The 14148-nt window shown below is 36.2% G+C and overlaps 1 protein-coding gene across 3 annotated transcripts in view; it reads right to left on the reverse strand.

Moving 5' to 3' along the window:
• Positions 1-14148, reverse strand: part of LOC111148955 (slit guidance ligand 2) — a 348243-nt gene that overhangs the window by 56402 nt on the left and 277693 nt on the right. For all 3 annotated transcript variants that reach the window (XM_022505793.1, XM_022505792.1, XM_022505794.1), the window contains 7 exons: positions 13241-13384; positions 11497-11663; positions 10492-10624; positions 7222-7290; positions 4507-4578; positions 3918-3989; positions 1746-1817 (listed from right to left, as the gene is read on the reverse strand). In XM_022505793.1, coding sequence (XP_022361501.1) covers positions 1746-1817; positions 3918-3989; positions 4507-4578; positions 7222-7290; positions 10492-10624; positions 11497-11663; positions 13241-13384 — 729 coding nt within the window. The remainder of the gene's footprint in view (positions 1-1745; positions 1818-3917; positions 3990-4506; positions 4579-7221; positions 7291-10491; positions 10625-11496; positions 11664-13240; positions 13385-14148) is intronic.

A 14148-nucleotide genomic window follows, 5' to 3' on the forward strand; every position in this document is an offset into this window, starting at 1 on the left:
TAAAAAAATAAAATAAAATACATATAAATGCTAAAAAATAAAATGGATTAATTCTGATTTATAATTAACTTGAGATTAGCAATGCTTCTAGGTCTATAGTCCAAGCAAAATTCATCCTGTTCTGTCATGAGGAAAGTCCCAAAATATACTTGTAAAACATTAATACCTTATATTATTAACAGTTTTCACTTCAAACTGTAATCAAGAATTGGAGTGTAGTAAATGTTATGCTCAGACTCAAACTTTTCTTCTAAATTGAAAATGAGCAAAATGATATTTTGGAGTCATTTAATGTCATCTCTACTGACATTTGCTAAGTCCTTCCTATGTGAAGGGACACAGTGGAAAAAGTGAACGGAGCAGAGCTCTTTATGATCTAGAGAATCAAAGACAAATGCACAAAAGAAACACAGGACAGACAAGACACATGGCAAGGATGGTTCAAACTGCTCCTATTGTTGGGGGGTGCTCACTGGAGGAAATGTTCGGCTTGGCTCAGGTAGCACCTTCCTTCAGCTGCATTTTCTGATAAATCACCCGAACACGAGCAGAATGACTACTTTCTTCTTAATACTTCAAATCACTCTCCCAGTGAGAGATATATTAACAGTAGGCATTAAGGAGTCTGATAGACAGATGTACACAAAACCTACAGTGATTGACAGAGCCCCATAAAGCATGTTCAGATATAGCATGATTGACTACTGGCTCCTATCCTCTGCCCATCCCCCACTCTCAATTGTCTAAATGTATCTTCTTGGGATTTGGTAGGTTTTGGAGGAGAGGACAAAGCCAAGGGAGAATCTGGCAGGAGATTTCTGGGCAGCTGGCAGGCAACTGATAGCACCTGCTATTTAATCTGAAGCACACTTGCCACCAGGGGGCACCAAACCGGCCCTGAGCTAAGGCAGTCTTAGGGAAGGGTGTTAGAGGCAAACAATGAATCACGGAACACTGCATCACAAACTCATGAAGTCCTCTATGGGCACTAACATAACATAATAGGAAAAAAATTTAAAAAAAAAGAAAGAAAGTTTTAGATCCTAAATCTGTTCCTGGATCTTCCTTCCAGGTTTGCCATGGCCTCAACTCTAGCCCTATAAATAATGGAATAACAGTATTTGACCCAAAAGAGTGTATGATGTATTTTTATGTTGTTTTTTTATGTTGTTTTATTGTACTTTCCAAAAATAAGGAGATATAAACAGGCTACTATAACACAGAGCACAAAGAAAAAAAAAATTCACCCAGTATGATTATATGGCAGTTTCCCCACTATCATACTATAAAGTTCTTTAGCCATCTCTAATTTATTTTTCCATGGTGCCATAGCCAGTGATGAATAATATTTGCTAAATAAATGAATCCAGTTTGAGAAACTCAAGATAAGCTTCATAAAGGTCATAAGAATGTCACCTGGAAAATACAAGGTCTGGGCAGACTGAATTGAAGGGGAGCTGGTATTCTAGAATCTGAGAATGTTAAGAGAAAAGGCATAGCTAGGAAGTTGGAGAGCCGTGTTTGTAAGAAGTCACTTTTAGCTAAGCAAAGATTATAGCTAACAAAGAGTAAGGGCCAAAAGGATAAACGAAGGCTATCTTGCAGAAGGTCCTGTATCAGAAATGAAAATCTTCACATTTTCTATAAAAATAGAGCCAACCACATCTCATGTTGTGACAACAGGAGAGGTGGCAGAGGAGTGTGTGAGTTTGATCCTAAACCACATTCATGAACTAGGTACTCACAGGTGTGATAATGCAGAAAGATCATTGAAAGCACCTTCAGGCACAACAGAAATGTCATTTCCATGCAATGAACTAAAAGCAAAAAAAAAAAAAAAAAAGGCAGTATTAAATTTCTTATATGTTAGAGAGTCCAGGAAATTCTCACATGTGTAAGACTTTAGTTTACAATAAGCATTTTAAATCAGTACAGAAAATATCTATTTAATACACAGTCTTGGTGTAACTGGGTACTATTTGGGACAACCAAAAATTTGTTCCTACTTCACATCATTAGCATAAAGTCAATTCTAGATTGAAAAGTTAAATGTAAAAACAAAACTAAAAACATATGAAAAGAAAATAGAGAAGAGGTCCATCTTGTAAATATAGGATGGGAAAGTCTTTCTTTTCTTTTCTTTTTTTTTTTTTTTAAAGATTTTATTTATTTATTTGAGGGAGAAAGAGAGAGAGATCAGAAGTAGAGGGTAGGGGCGGAGGGAGAAGCAGACTTCGCATGAGCAGAGACCCCTCCCACCCCATGTGCAACTTGATCCCAGGACCTTGGAATCATGACCTGAGCTGAAGGCAGATGCTTAATGAACTGAGTCACCCAGGCACCCTGGGAAAGGTTTTCAAAGTACCATATAAAACTCAGAACCCATAAAGGAAAAGAGTGATACATTCTTGACAACACCAAATATATCCATAAAATGAAAGATAATATATAAGGAACAGATTGGAAAACATTTACAAGACATATGAAATACAAGGATTAACTCCTTTGTAAAAAGACCTGAAAGTTAGAGTCAAGTTGTAGACGCATAAAGATATGTATAAGGAAAAGACAAGATACTGATTAGAAAATTGGAAATGATATGATGAGGCCATGAAATAAAAAACACAAGTGATCAATAAAAAAATAAAATAAACACAAATGCTCCAGTTATTAGAATTTCAAATTAAAACAGGAATGGAAAATAATGTTCAATCTGTCATAGAACTATTAACATTATTCCATATTTGCCAGAGTGCTTTGAAACAGGTACTCCATTAAAATAGGTACTCTGTCATACAACAAAAATGAAAGAATTAATACCATTCAATATTTGCCAGAGTGATTTGTAATCATGCTCTATTAAAACAGAGATCGTGGAAAATAAGTTTGTAAACTGACAAATTCTTGTTTTGGGGGGACAACTTGACAGTTACTTTTGGTACCCTCACAACACACTGGACAGTAAGAAGAATGTGTAGGATGTTCATTCCAGCACTGTATGGAATAGTGACAATCTGTGGATTCAAACCACATGATCGTTGGGGTGCATGGGTGGCTCAGTCGGTTAAGTGTCTCACTCTTGATTTCAGCTTAGGTGGTGATCTTAGGATTGTGAGATCCAGCCTGTTCAGGCTCTGTGCTGGACGCAGAGCCTGCTTAAGATTCATTCTCTCCCTCTGCCTTTCCCCCTCTCTAAAAAACACAACAATAAAACCAAACAACTAAAAAAAAACCCAAATACCAAAAAAACAAAACCCACCACATGATAGTTAAAGGTGGGGATGATTTTATAAGCTATGGTTCCTTCACCCTATGGAATAGTCTTGTACAAGTTGAACAGCTAAGGACTATTTTTATATGATGGAATGGAAATACTGTAAAGCATATTGTTAAATAAAAATTAGCTGATGAGAGAACAAGAACAAATCCTATTTATGCTTATTAGAAGGTATATAGCTGTGGGCATACCTATATCAGCATCTAAAAACAAATGCATATATAAAAAGACCAGAAGACAACATAAAAATGTTTATTAATTCTGGAGGAGGGGACTGTGATTGGGGATCATGTTTCACTGCATATATTTAAAATACATTTTAACAGTAAAAGCATATTCATTGATCATGTAACTTTTAAAGAAATTAAATTTCCTGTATTTTGTTCAAAATTAAATGAATCTCTATAAGACATACATCTTACTATTATCCATTACCAAATAAATAACCACCACAACAACCTGGTGTTGCTCAGATAAAGGCTGTTGAGCAGTGATACAGGAAAAGATGCAATTTGTACAAATTTACTACAAATTCGTAGTAAATCCTAAAATGTCTGAAATTAGTTAAATCAGTAAAAAAGCCAACCCAAAACTCAGATGCCTGAGATAAGAGATACTTTGTTGACCATAAGATGCTTACAGTAATCGGAGAGACTTCAATCCATCGAAGGTTCGAGGAGGAATACACCTCAAACGGTTGTAACTGAGAATTCTGAAAGCATAACACAGCAGATTTGTTTTACTCAGATATCCCCAAATGGCCAAATGGCATTTTAAAAATAAAACAGTTAAGAAAATGGTTGCTTTAGCATTTTATAAACTGGGAATATTGATGTACAGTATTTTGTTACTGTTTGTATTTTCAGTAATACAACATATTTCTTTCTAAATGTAGTCTAGAATGCTTCCTGCCCTGCGGATGCTAATGCCTCAACTATTCCCTCCCTCAGCTGATGGACTTCTTAAAGATCTCTCCCAAGCCCACCACAAACATAAATTATTCTTTGTTTCTTTTCTGGAATCTATAGTTGTTTGTTTAAGGTTTGTTTCTGTTTTGTGTTTTTTGTGTTTTTTGTGATTTTTTTTTTTTAGTCCATATCTCCCAATAGTATTTATATTTTTTGAGGGCAGGCTCTATTTGCCTTGTTAACAGAGAAAGTCCAAGTGCCTAGAAAATGCATTTTGTCCAGTGAATTAATAAATACTCAGGACCACATTTTCATACTCACAAGGTAAGGAGCTGGGTCATGTTGCTGAAGCTCTGATTAGAAAGGGTGCTTATTCGGTTGTTACTTAAGTCTCTACAAGAGAAAAAAAGAAACAAATGGAGTGTACTGCTACCAGAGAAAGTGAAATAGTAGTGATTCTTAGAGAAGGCTCTTCTTACTCAGTCATAGTGGCTCTGTTATATAGCACACAGCTTTTACCTGAGAATAACCAAACCCTGGATGACCCCCTAAGATAGATTATAACGGCCATAATTATTCATGCCCCTGCCTGTTGAACTTAGAAGTGACAGTGTTTTGCTCTAGCCAGTGAAGGAAGTGTAGGCACCACTGCAGGCTTCACTTAACAGAAAGTTAGAGTGAGCTCACTCTTCCCTCATCTCCCTCTGCTCACTCCTCTGCAGGACTTGCGACGGTCCACAGTCAGCGTCGGTGTCCTGGTCCCAGGACAAAGACATGGGAGGCCATCATGATGGACACGTTTTACGTGTGAGAAATGAACCTTTGTTCTCGAACCTTCCATTGGTTGCATATCCTTTAGCTTCCCTGATATACATGCTCACTGGTACACACAGCCAAACTTGGTAACTAAGGGCATCCATTTGATTACATTTGCAAAGACATATGAAAAATGCTGCCCTTGGCAAAGTCACTGACACACAGTAGGCGGGTCCTCAATAAATATCTGTTTAATTAATAAATAAATAAGAGAGATGTGGGTTTTTTAACCAATGGTTAAATGGCTCATTATAGCCAAGTGTAACTAGTACTATGAGCTGTAATTATATTCAGTGAACTTGATCTTCTTTTTATTATATATAATATACCTGTGACTATATATAATGTAATACATAATACATAATGTAACTGCAATTATATTGTAATAAAATGGAATATTGTAATATATACTAATATATATGCTATTAGTATATATATGATCTATGATATATGATATATATTTATCTGGCAATTCTGCAACGGAAAAAGTGAGTTAGTATATAAATACATAGTCATACAGTGATATGTATATAGTCACTGATTTTTCTCTGCCGCTAAATGCTAAATACATAAATAAAAGGAAGATTTATGAATAAATGAAAAATTATAGGTCATAGTTGATGATCATCGTATGTATGTATATTCACTATTTTTTTTCTAAAGCAAAATGTATAAATACATAAATAAATAAATAGACATAAGATGCAGATAAGCCAAAGATTATCCATTCCTTTATGAAAATGACCAAAATATCAGTAAAATGAACCTATACAACATAGGAGCTTCATGATCCATCTTCTCAGCTGCTGAAGTACTATCTCTGGATTTAGAAATAAATAAGTGTATCTATATTAGCAGCAGTTACTTGCCTAGAGTAGCATAATGAGTCATTGGTAAAGCCATTTCTGGATCTACAAATGCTCATTTTTCATTTCCAAACTGGTCTTAAATAATCACATACTGTCCCACAAATGACCCAATTCTGCTGAAGTGACCCTCTGGAAATTGCAGCAATTTAATGGTTTATTTAACAGAACAAAATGTATGTAATCAGTTCCTGCTGCTAGTAAGTACGTAATGAGAGGCAGAACAAGACATCTTAGGGGATATTCTTTCTTAATTTAATCATTTGTCATTTAAACAGTCCTACATACTTTCTACAAAGTGATTTTCTTACATGTTTAAGAGAAACTGAAAATGATTAACAGTGTTTTAACTAACCACAACCTTCCTAGGGCCAAGTTTACATTGAGAAATGTAACATTTTCTGTGACTTATATTTCTAGAACTCACTAATTAGGGATCAGCCTCCTTATTCTAGGAACTCTAGAAATTGGTCTCCTCAGCCAGTCATATTTACTCTAAAATCAGATAGGACTTAAACTAAAGATAAAGTATTTCCCTTTACATTTACTCCTGTTGCTTATTTTTGTTTGTTTGTTTGGTTTTTGAGAAGCTTTATCAATTATCAGCAAGGCTACTCTAAGTGTGACATTATATACAGTAAGATTGTATCTCTTTATAAATATTGTGCATATAACTAGATTGAAATGTTGGCATATTTAAAGATAATCTTGTATTACCACGTAAAATATCATTTACAAAGATGAAAAAGAGAGATGTTATTTTATAAGGGCATCAAAGCAAAGTGAAAAAAAAGTCAATGTCTGAAATTTATGCTCAGAATGTCAGCATCTTTGTCAAGTTTACTTAACTACTGTGTAACTAAAAATGAATTTTATAAAATTAAATTTGAATACTGGAAGTCCATATCTTAGAGCATATCATATAGGAAAATCAGACCTAGTAAAGTACATTTTCAGTAAATTTATTACCATCCACAACCTTTTGCTTAAAGTCAAGAAAAATAAAGGTATTATTTTCTGTCTTTCTTTTCCTGGCTTGTCATCAAATAGCCCATGTTCATTATATGTAGAAGTATCCGGATTCACCATGTTTCTGTAGTTCTCTGATACTTAGACTTTACCATATTTGTACATTGAATTGAGGAGGTCCTTTCTCTAAGATGTGCCACTGCCTGACTGATATTCAATGAAGGTGAAGCTAGTGATCCAAAACCACAATAAGGAAGGAGGGAAGCATCTAACTGTAAATGATGTATATTATCTGAAAGGTGCACTCAATCTTCTGCCCCTTGCTACCCCCACTTTGGTGAACTAGAATAAGTCAAAGATGAAACAAATGCAATATGTTACTTACATAAGTGTTAAATGTTTGTAGTTATAGAGCTCCTTAGGCACTAATGTAAATTGGTTCCCATCCAGATACCTAAAAACAAGGAAAAAATACTATCTTTTTTTAAAGGAACAATAGTGTGGCACAAAACAGTTGACACAATTTCACCCTTAACTGAGGCAAGGGAAGCACTCTGAATTCTAGCTCTAAGACATCACGCTTTCTCTACCTGGGATTGGTATTTAAAAGAAGTAAAGGAGAAAAAGCATAGTGGTCCAATCCAGAAGAATTATCTGCGAATGGAATCTCTTAGTGTAAATTATAAAACCAAGGAGAGACTGGTGAGTCCAGTTCTTTGTGGTTTATGTAATGAGGCGAGTCATGTATCCAACCAGTTGTGAGTCAAGAAGAAGTTTCATTCAACCGACCATATTTTCAGTCAGCCTTCAGTCTGCTTGTATTTATATGGGGACAATACCATGAAATGCATTTACTACTGACAGAACCTTGCTACTGAGGGCAAGACCACTCTTCGCTACCTTAATATGTATTCATACACTTAGTAAATACCAATCAATGCCTTAAAGGAGATGTTTAGGAATGAGAATTAGATTTCACTTAAAAATGACCTAAACATAGTTCTTAACCATTGTGTATCTGGTTTGTGATAATAATTTTACATGGTTTTATAGAAAATCACAACCTTTATCAGCGGCACAAATACAACATATACATGTAAAAGTACTAATCACATAACCACATATATGTGAAGTTTTCTTTTGTGATTAAAGTCAGCAGGATAATCTAAGAATAGATAGACACTGGGCTAATTGGCAAGACATAAAAATAAATGAATAGTCTAGTTTCTGTCCATAATGTCACAAAAAGAAAAATAAACTCCATCTCAAACAAGGCTGTATTTTCCCAGAATATAGATAATGAAGGGTAAAATGTCTTTCAGCAATGTGGGCTATCTGGCTACAGATGTGCCCACAAACGATTCTGGTCCAGTGGGCACAGGGCACCTGCTCCCTGGTGTCATGGCCCATCTTGAGATCTAAGGTTGAGGTGATTAGTATGTTTGCTGGATATAGAAGTAGCTGAGAAATTGCCTCAGGTAAAATCTATTTCAAATAGTTCAAAATAAAAAAGTTATATAAAAGGTACAATTCATCAAAATATGTAGTAAATAAGGGACTAAGAAGCGGGCATATGTTATGACTTCTAATTTATGCCTGCTCAGATTTTCTGCCTTTGTATTTCTTCTTTGACTCCTTTCTTACCTCCACCTACGTATTTCTTGGTACCACTAGAGGGAAGCATAATCCCATAGACTTCAGTATTCTCCCTTTATTCTGGAAAATGTCATAACAGAAAGCTAAACGGATTCAGAATGTGCACTATGGATGTTTATACGTAAAACAATCTAAGAGGGAAGTTATATGGAACTGATTAAAAATAATAGATACCACTTGTTCAAAATTGTCCACTAATATGTCCTCATTTTTGCCAAATTCTTTAATAATTTAATATAATACGCAATGAAATTTTTCTAGTACACGCATATACGTGATTGTAGAGAAGGATCTTGCTGACTTGGTATGATTCTAAGAATAAGCTCTGGGGGAGGTAAAACTAGAATTCACAAGAGATGAGTTAATCTTTTCCTCATCTCTGTAACATATTTCTTTAGAAAAATATTACTTTGTAAGTACTTTGTAAAGAAATAGATGGAAGATTCAACTGTCTGACAGGAGAGACATATGGATGGTATAAACAGGATGTGAATCAAGCAGGTTCTCAGATATAGTTTAATAAGGAAATTAAAGAAGGTTTAAAATTCTTGGATAGGCATCGGGAGAAGCACTAAGGTATGGGCCAGTTAGAAAGAAGGGGTTCTGCATGAAAGATGATCTGGTTACACTGAGTGCTGTGTTCTTGGCTGGGGTGTTCCCAGAATCAACGCTTTGCCTATGGAATACTCTGAAGGCGTCTAGCTGGGTGGAGAGTAATCTTTCGAAATAAATACTTATTAAAATAAGAATTATGTATTTAATTACACACACACAAAGCAGTGCTTAGTCAATTAACAACTGTGACTGGCAGCAGAAGCTGAACACTTCAGAGCAGTCCAGTCCAAGAGGGACCTTCTGTGTATGTGTGCTAAGATCACACGATCAACACCTTCTTTTCCCCTAAGTGTTCAATTCAGGACCAAATTAGGATTCCTAGAACTGCACATGATATGCATATAAGTTCTCTGACAACGGAAGTGACATCTTCTTGCAACTCATTACCTACGTTCCATGTTGCCAAAAGTTTATCAGAGCTGCTCATTTAGAATGCTTGCACACATGGGCATGAATTATAGGGACACATCTGCACAAATTACATTGGAACTTAAATCATTTCTGATACATAGTTCCACACAGAAAAAAATAAACAGAGGCAAAATGACTCAACTGCACTCATACCAAGCATTTGTTCCTGGTCCATTAGTATGCAGATTACGTAATGGAAGGGAGCATGCATGTATCATATTATGCAAGCAGCTTGCTCTTGGATTTATTCCAGTACACATATATAACATGAGGCAGCTAAGAAAGTGTGCATGGTGCTTGGTATTGAGAGGAGTACATACTGACCATGTAGTCTGTGGTCATATAGCAGATATGAACATATTAGGGACAATTGGCTCCACACCCTTCATGGTGAAAAGGATTCTAATTCAAGTCCAAAGGGCAGTACCTCTTTTTTAAGGATAAAGATCAGGCCAGTTTCTTCTACATCCTAGATATTTATGTATCCCATGTGGGAAGTTATTCTCCCAGGGGACACAGCGGTAAAGAATAATTAACCATATGGAATATCCCAGATACTGTGGATGGACTAAATATACATCTTTTTCCAAGGCGTATCTGATGGAACATGAGTCTTGCAAGATGGTCCATGAGAAAAGGGCTATAGGGACAAACAAGTATGAGAGCTATCTTATATTTTACAACCCTCTCTTGGAGCTTCAGAGTGTACCTTAGCATAATACAGATGCTGAGAAATCCTACAGTGAATAAGAGAGAAACAGACACAACCAGCATTTCCCAGGTGTATCTAAAAGTTTTTATATTATCTATTTAGGGTTTTACATGATGCTATTTAATGGCTTATAGAATTTGGAAATGGGACTCTGGAGATTTTTATTGGGTTTCCACTATTAATATTAATTGTTAAATTATATTTAATTTTAATTAATTAAATATTAATTGTTAAGGAAACAGAAAGGCAAGCTCTACTTACAGTTCAGTGACGTCTCTGGGAATTCCTTTGGGCAAGACCTTCAAGGCTTTGTTACTACATCGGACGACTGTATCCAAGCATGAGCATTCCGTGGGGCAGCGGGAGAGTGGGGAACAGCTGCTGTCATCATTGCCTAATTTGCCAAAAGAAATATAGGAAAACCCAGAGGTGTGGCTTTGAGAATGCAAGGAGGGATGTTATGCTTTTAGCTTAACCAACACAAGAGTCTTGAACCACGAGATCACTTTGGTACATACAGCACATGGGGTGTTTACAAATGGATGCCATCCGTCTGATAGAGCACCACTTTCAGATTGCCTAGGGCTGAGTTCCAGAAAATAACTTAAAATTTATATCATCCCTCCAATCATAACAGTCATTTTCTTTGTTCAGTTATTTATACAAATTATACTTGTAGTGAGAATATGTAAATCTACACTGAATTATGGAGAAATTATAAGGACACAGACATGTAGAGGCCTAAAGGGGTAGATTAATTTAAAATGTTTAGCAGAAAACGTACAGGCCACTCATTTTAAAACATAAGGCTTAAAGGGGGTCTCCATTCCCTGGTAGCTACCTTACGAGAAATCAAATATGGTGATCTATGCAGAGCATTAAAAAGTGAAAACTGTTATTTTTGTTAGGTTTCCTAGAATTCCTATATTTTTAGGTCAATTGCTTTTCTCCTTTGAAAATGGCAGTTCCTGAAAGAGATGCTTAGAATAATAAAGTTAAAATGAAGCTATATAAACAGCAGCAACCACAATCTGGAAACTGGAAAATTTAAATAAAACATTCAGAAACACAAATCAAGCAGACGCGGATGGGAAAGCAAGACTGAGGAAGTATGTGCCCTGTTTCTAGAACAAAACAAAACAAAGGCAAAAAATACACAAAACTATCTGTCGCCTGAAGTCGGGCACACTGTTCTAGCTGGGCCCCACAGCACAGGACTAGTCCCGTGAACCCCTGGTGTCCGAAGATTTAGCAAGACTTTCTTACCATCGTCACACGTGAAGTCTTGGATGGCGACATCCTGGATGGGGATCTCTTTGAGGAAGTATGGCTTCTGACAGCGAGGATTTCCGGTTACGATTCTTTTCTTCCTGAGCCATTCACCCAGCCAAGCCAGGTAGCAGTTGCAGTTAAAAGGATTGGCCAACAGGTTTCTAAGAGCCCCACGCAAGCAAGACAGGGTTGAGTTTGGAGTTTCACTTTCTTACTTCTCAAAACCCCATGCTACCTTCGCCCCCCCCCCAACACTATTACTGCTGGAATGATTTCTTCTTAATCTTTGTATTCCCTGTCACCTCCATGCCTTTCCCCCATTCATACTCACTCACACCCAACCCATGGGATACATTTTTTTTGGGGGGGGGGGCTCAACTATGTATGTTTGGAACTTAAAAAAATAACAATACTTTTACGTGAGAATTCGTCAAAAAATTTCATGAGGAAAAGAAAGCAAAGGCAGCATTTTGGGGGTTTATGCAGCGGATCCTGACAGAGATCTCATTTGGAAATGATTTAAACTCGTCAGCAATCTGACTTGCTGCCAAACGTCCCTCCGCTGATAATGCAGTGATTTAATATAAAGATGAAGGCTGATTACCTTATATTATTGAGTTTAACCTGACAACAGATATTTCATTAATTTGTCATTTCAGGATTTCCATCTCTTATTTGCTCCAGAGAATAGGCTTCCCATCTAAACTGACAGCTGAGTTGATTAAATGCCAGTTATAAAAATGAATTTACTTCTACAAATCTCAATACTTTTGGCACCTCACCACTTCAGCACAAACCTATTGACAACCTTATTATTTATAAACATGCCATCTTTAATATGCACAAATTAGTCACTCGATGTAAAGTGTCACACTTTATGTGGAAAGAGGATTAAGTACTTTACTGATGGATGCATGCTTCCCTCAAATTATTTCTTCAGTGACTTGAGCTACGTTGGACATTTTTTTTTCTTTCTAACTACCTTCTGATTTAGATTAGTATATTTAGATGCCATTGTTACTAGGAAATCAAATCCATTGTAAGATTTATCGTTTCAAACCTTACTTTCTTAGATACTGACAGATAAGAGAACTGAAACACATTGTTCGGGGGGGGGGTTAAAAAAAAAACACAACACCTTCTGAGTGTCTACAAACCTACAAATATTCTTTATTTTCTAACTTTCTACAAAAAATGTCCTCTTGGACAGGCTCAACCTATTTCTTCAATATTTTCCTAATAGCATAGTAAATGCCCTCTAGTGCACAGTTTTTATTGTTGGTCTGGTCATCCTAATGCAGGTGCTGTCACTGTGAATGAGCCTTTTGAGCACAGTTTGTTGGCAATAACCCTATCAGCTCTGTTTTTATGATACTTAAGCTGAAAATACTCCAATGTGAGAACACTGGGGAAAATCTACAACATTTCTGTGATGTACAGTGCAATCAAGTTATAATAAAGTGAAAATTTACAAATGAAGTCATATAACCTTATTCCAAAAAAAGAGTTGATGGAAAAAACAGTTAAATTTTTGTTACATTTTAATTTGAGAGTATAGGAAGCATTTTTAGAAAAAAATTAAAGTAACTTTAACATGAACACATTTGGTTGATCCGTAAATACTTGATCACATTTTTGTGAAATGCCTAATCATGCATTAAAATGCTATTAATAAAAGTAAGAAATATAAATACACAGGGTCAGTCATACATAAATGAACATCAGCCTTCATACTTACAGAGTAGATAAAGAATGGAGAGTGTCAAACGCCCCTGGCGCGATGGTAGTAATTTGATTATCATACAAAGAAAGCAAACGCACAGAACTCAGTCCTATGAAACTGTCATTGCCAACACAGCTTATGCGATTACTTCTCAACATCCTGAGGGAAAAGAGACCACGGTTGGAGAGAAAGCATCAAACAATCAGTTTTGCCTATCTGAGGACCCAAATAACCCCTCTTTGCAAATGTGCAACGTTCATTTACTGTTTTCTGAATGATCTCTTGTCCTTAGGAATAGCTGCCCATGTACACCAACAGCTGTGTGAGAATAAAATAAACGCTTAAGCTTACAATGACCACACTCAGCTACAGAAAAGCCCGGTGAGCCTCGCCTGGACTCCCGGCCCCATCTGACGAGGGTAGAATGTTTTTTCCTCTGATGCTAATTATGTTTGCCTGATTACATAATGTCCCAATTCACCTACAGTTCTCTGAGCCCTTGAAGCCCCGTGATTTGTGTGTTCACTGTGGCATTACATCAGGAGCAGACAAGAATGAATAGTCACGGCAGATGGAGAACTGAGGGCACCTCAAGGATATCCATGCCAAGTTATTGTCAGCATGGGCTGGGGAACCCAAACTAGACAGAGCACCCAGAAATCTTGCACAAATTATTTTACTTATGAAAATTATTTTATTATTTTAAAGTTTGGAACTTAAAAAGAAGTAATCGTTAACAGATTCCCTTGCTCACAATGATGTTTAAGTAAGTTTCTCTTGAAAGAATTCTGACTCTTTTTTTTTTTAAGTTATTGCCATTAATAGGATTAACACAGTTGTCATTTCCTCAACACTGCTAAAGTTTTGGGTTCCTTCGTAATTCTTCGTTGAACTGTTTATTTGTGGGGCTTAGAAAAATTCCT

Source organism: Enhydra lutris, unplaced genomic scaffold (genome assembly GCF_002288905.1).
Source record: "Enhydra lutris kenyoni isolate GAN:26980312 unplaced genomic scaffold, ASM228890v2 scaffoldscaffold21, whole genome shotgun sequence".
Classification (NCBI taxonomy): Eukaryota; Metazoa; Chordata; class Mammalia; order Carnivora; family Mustelidae; genus Enhydra; species Enhydra lutris.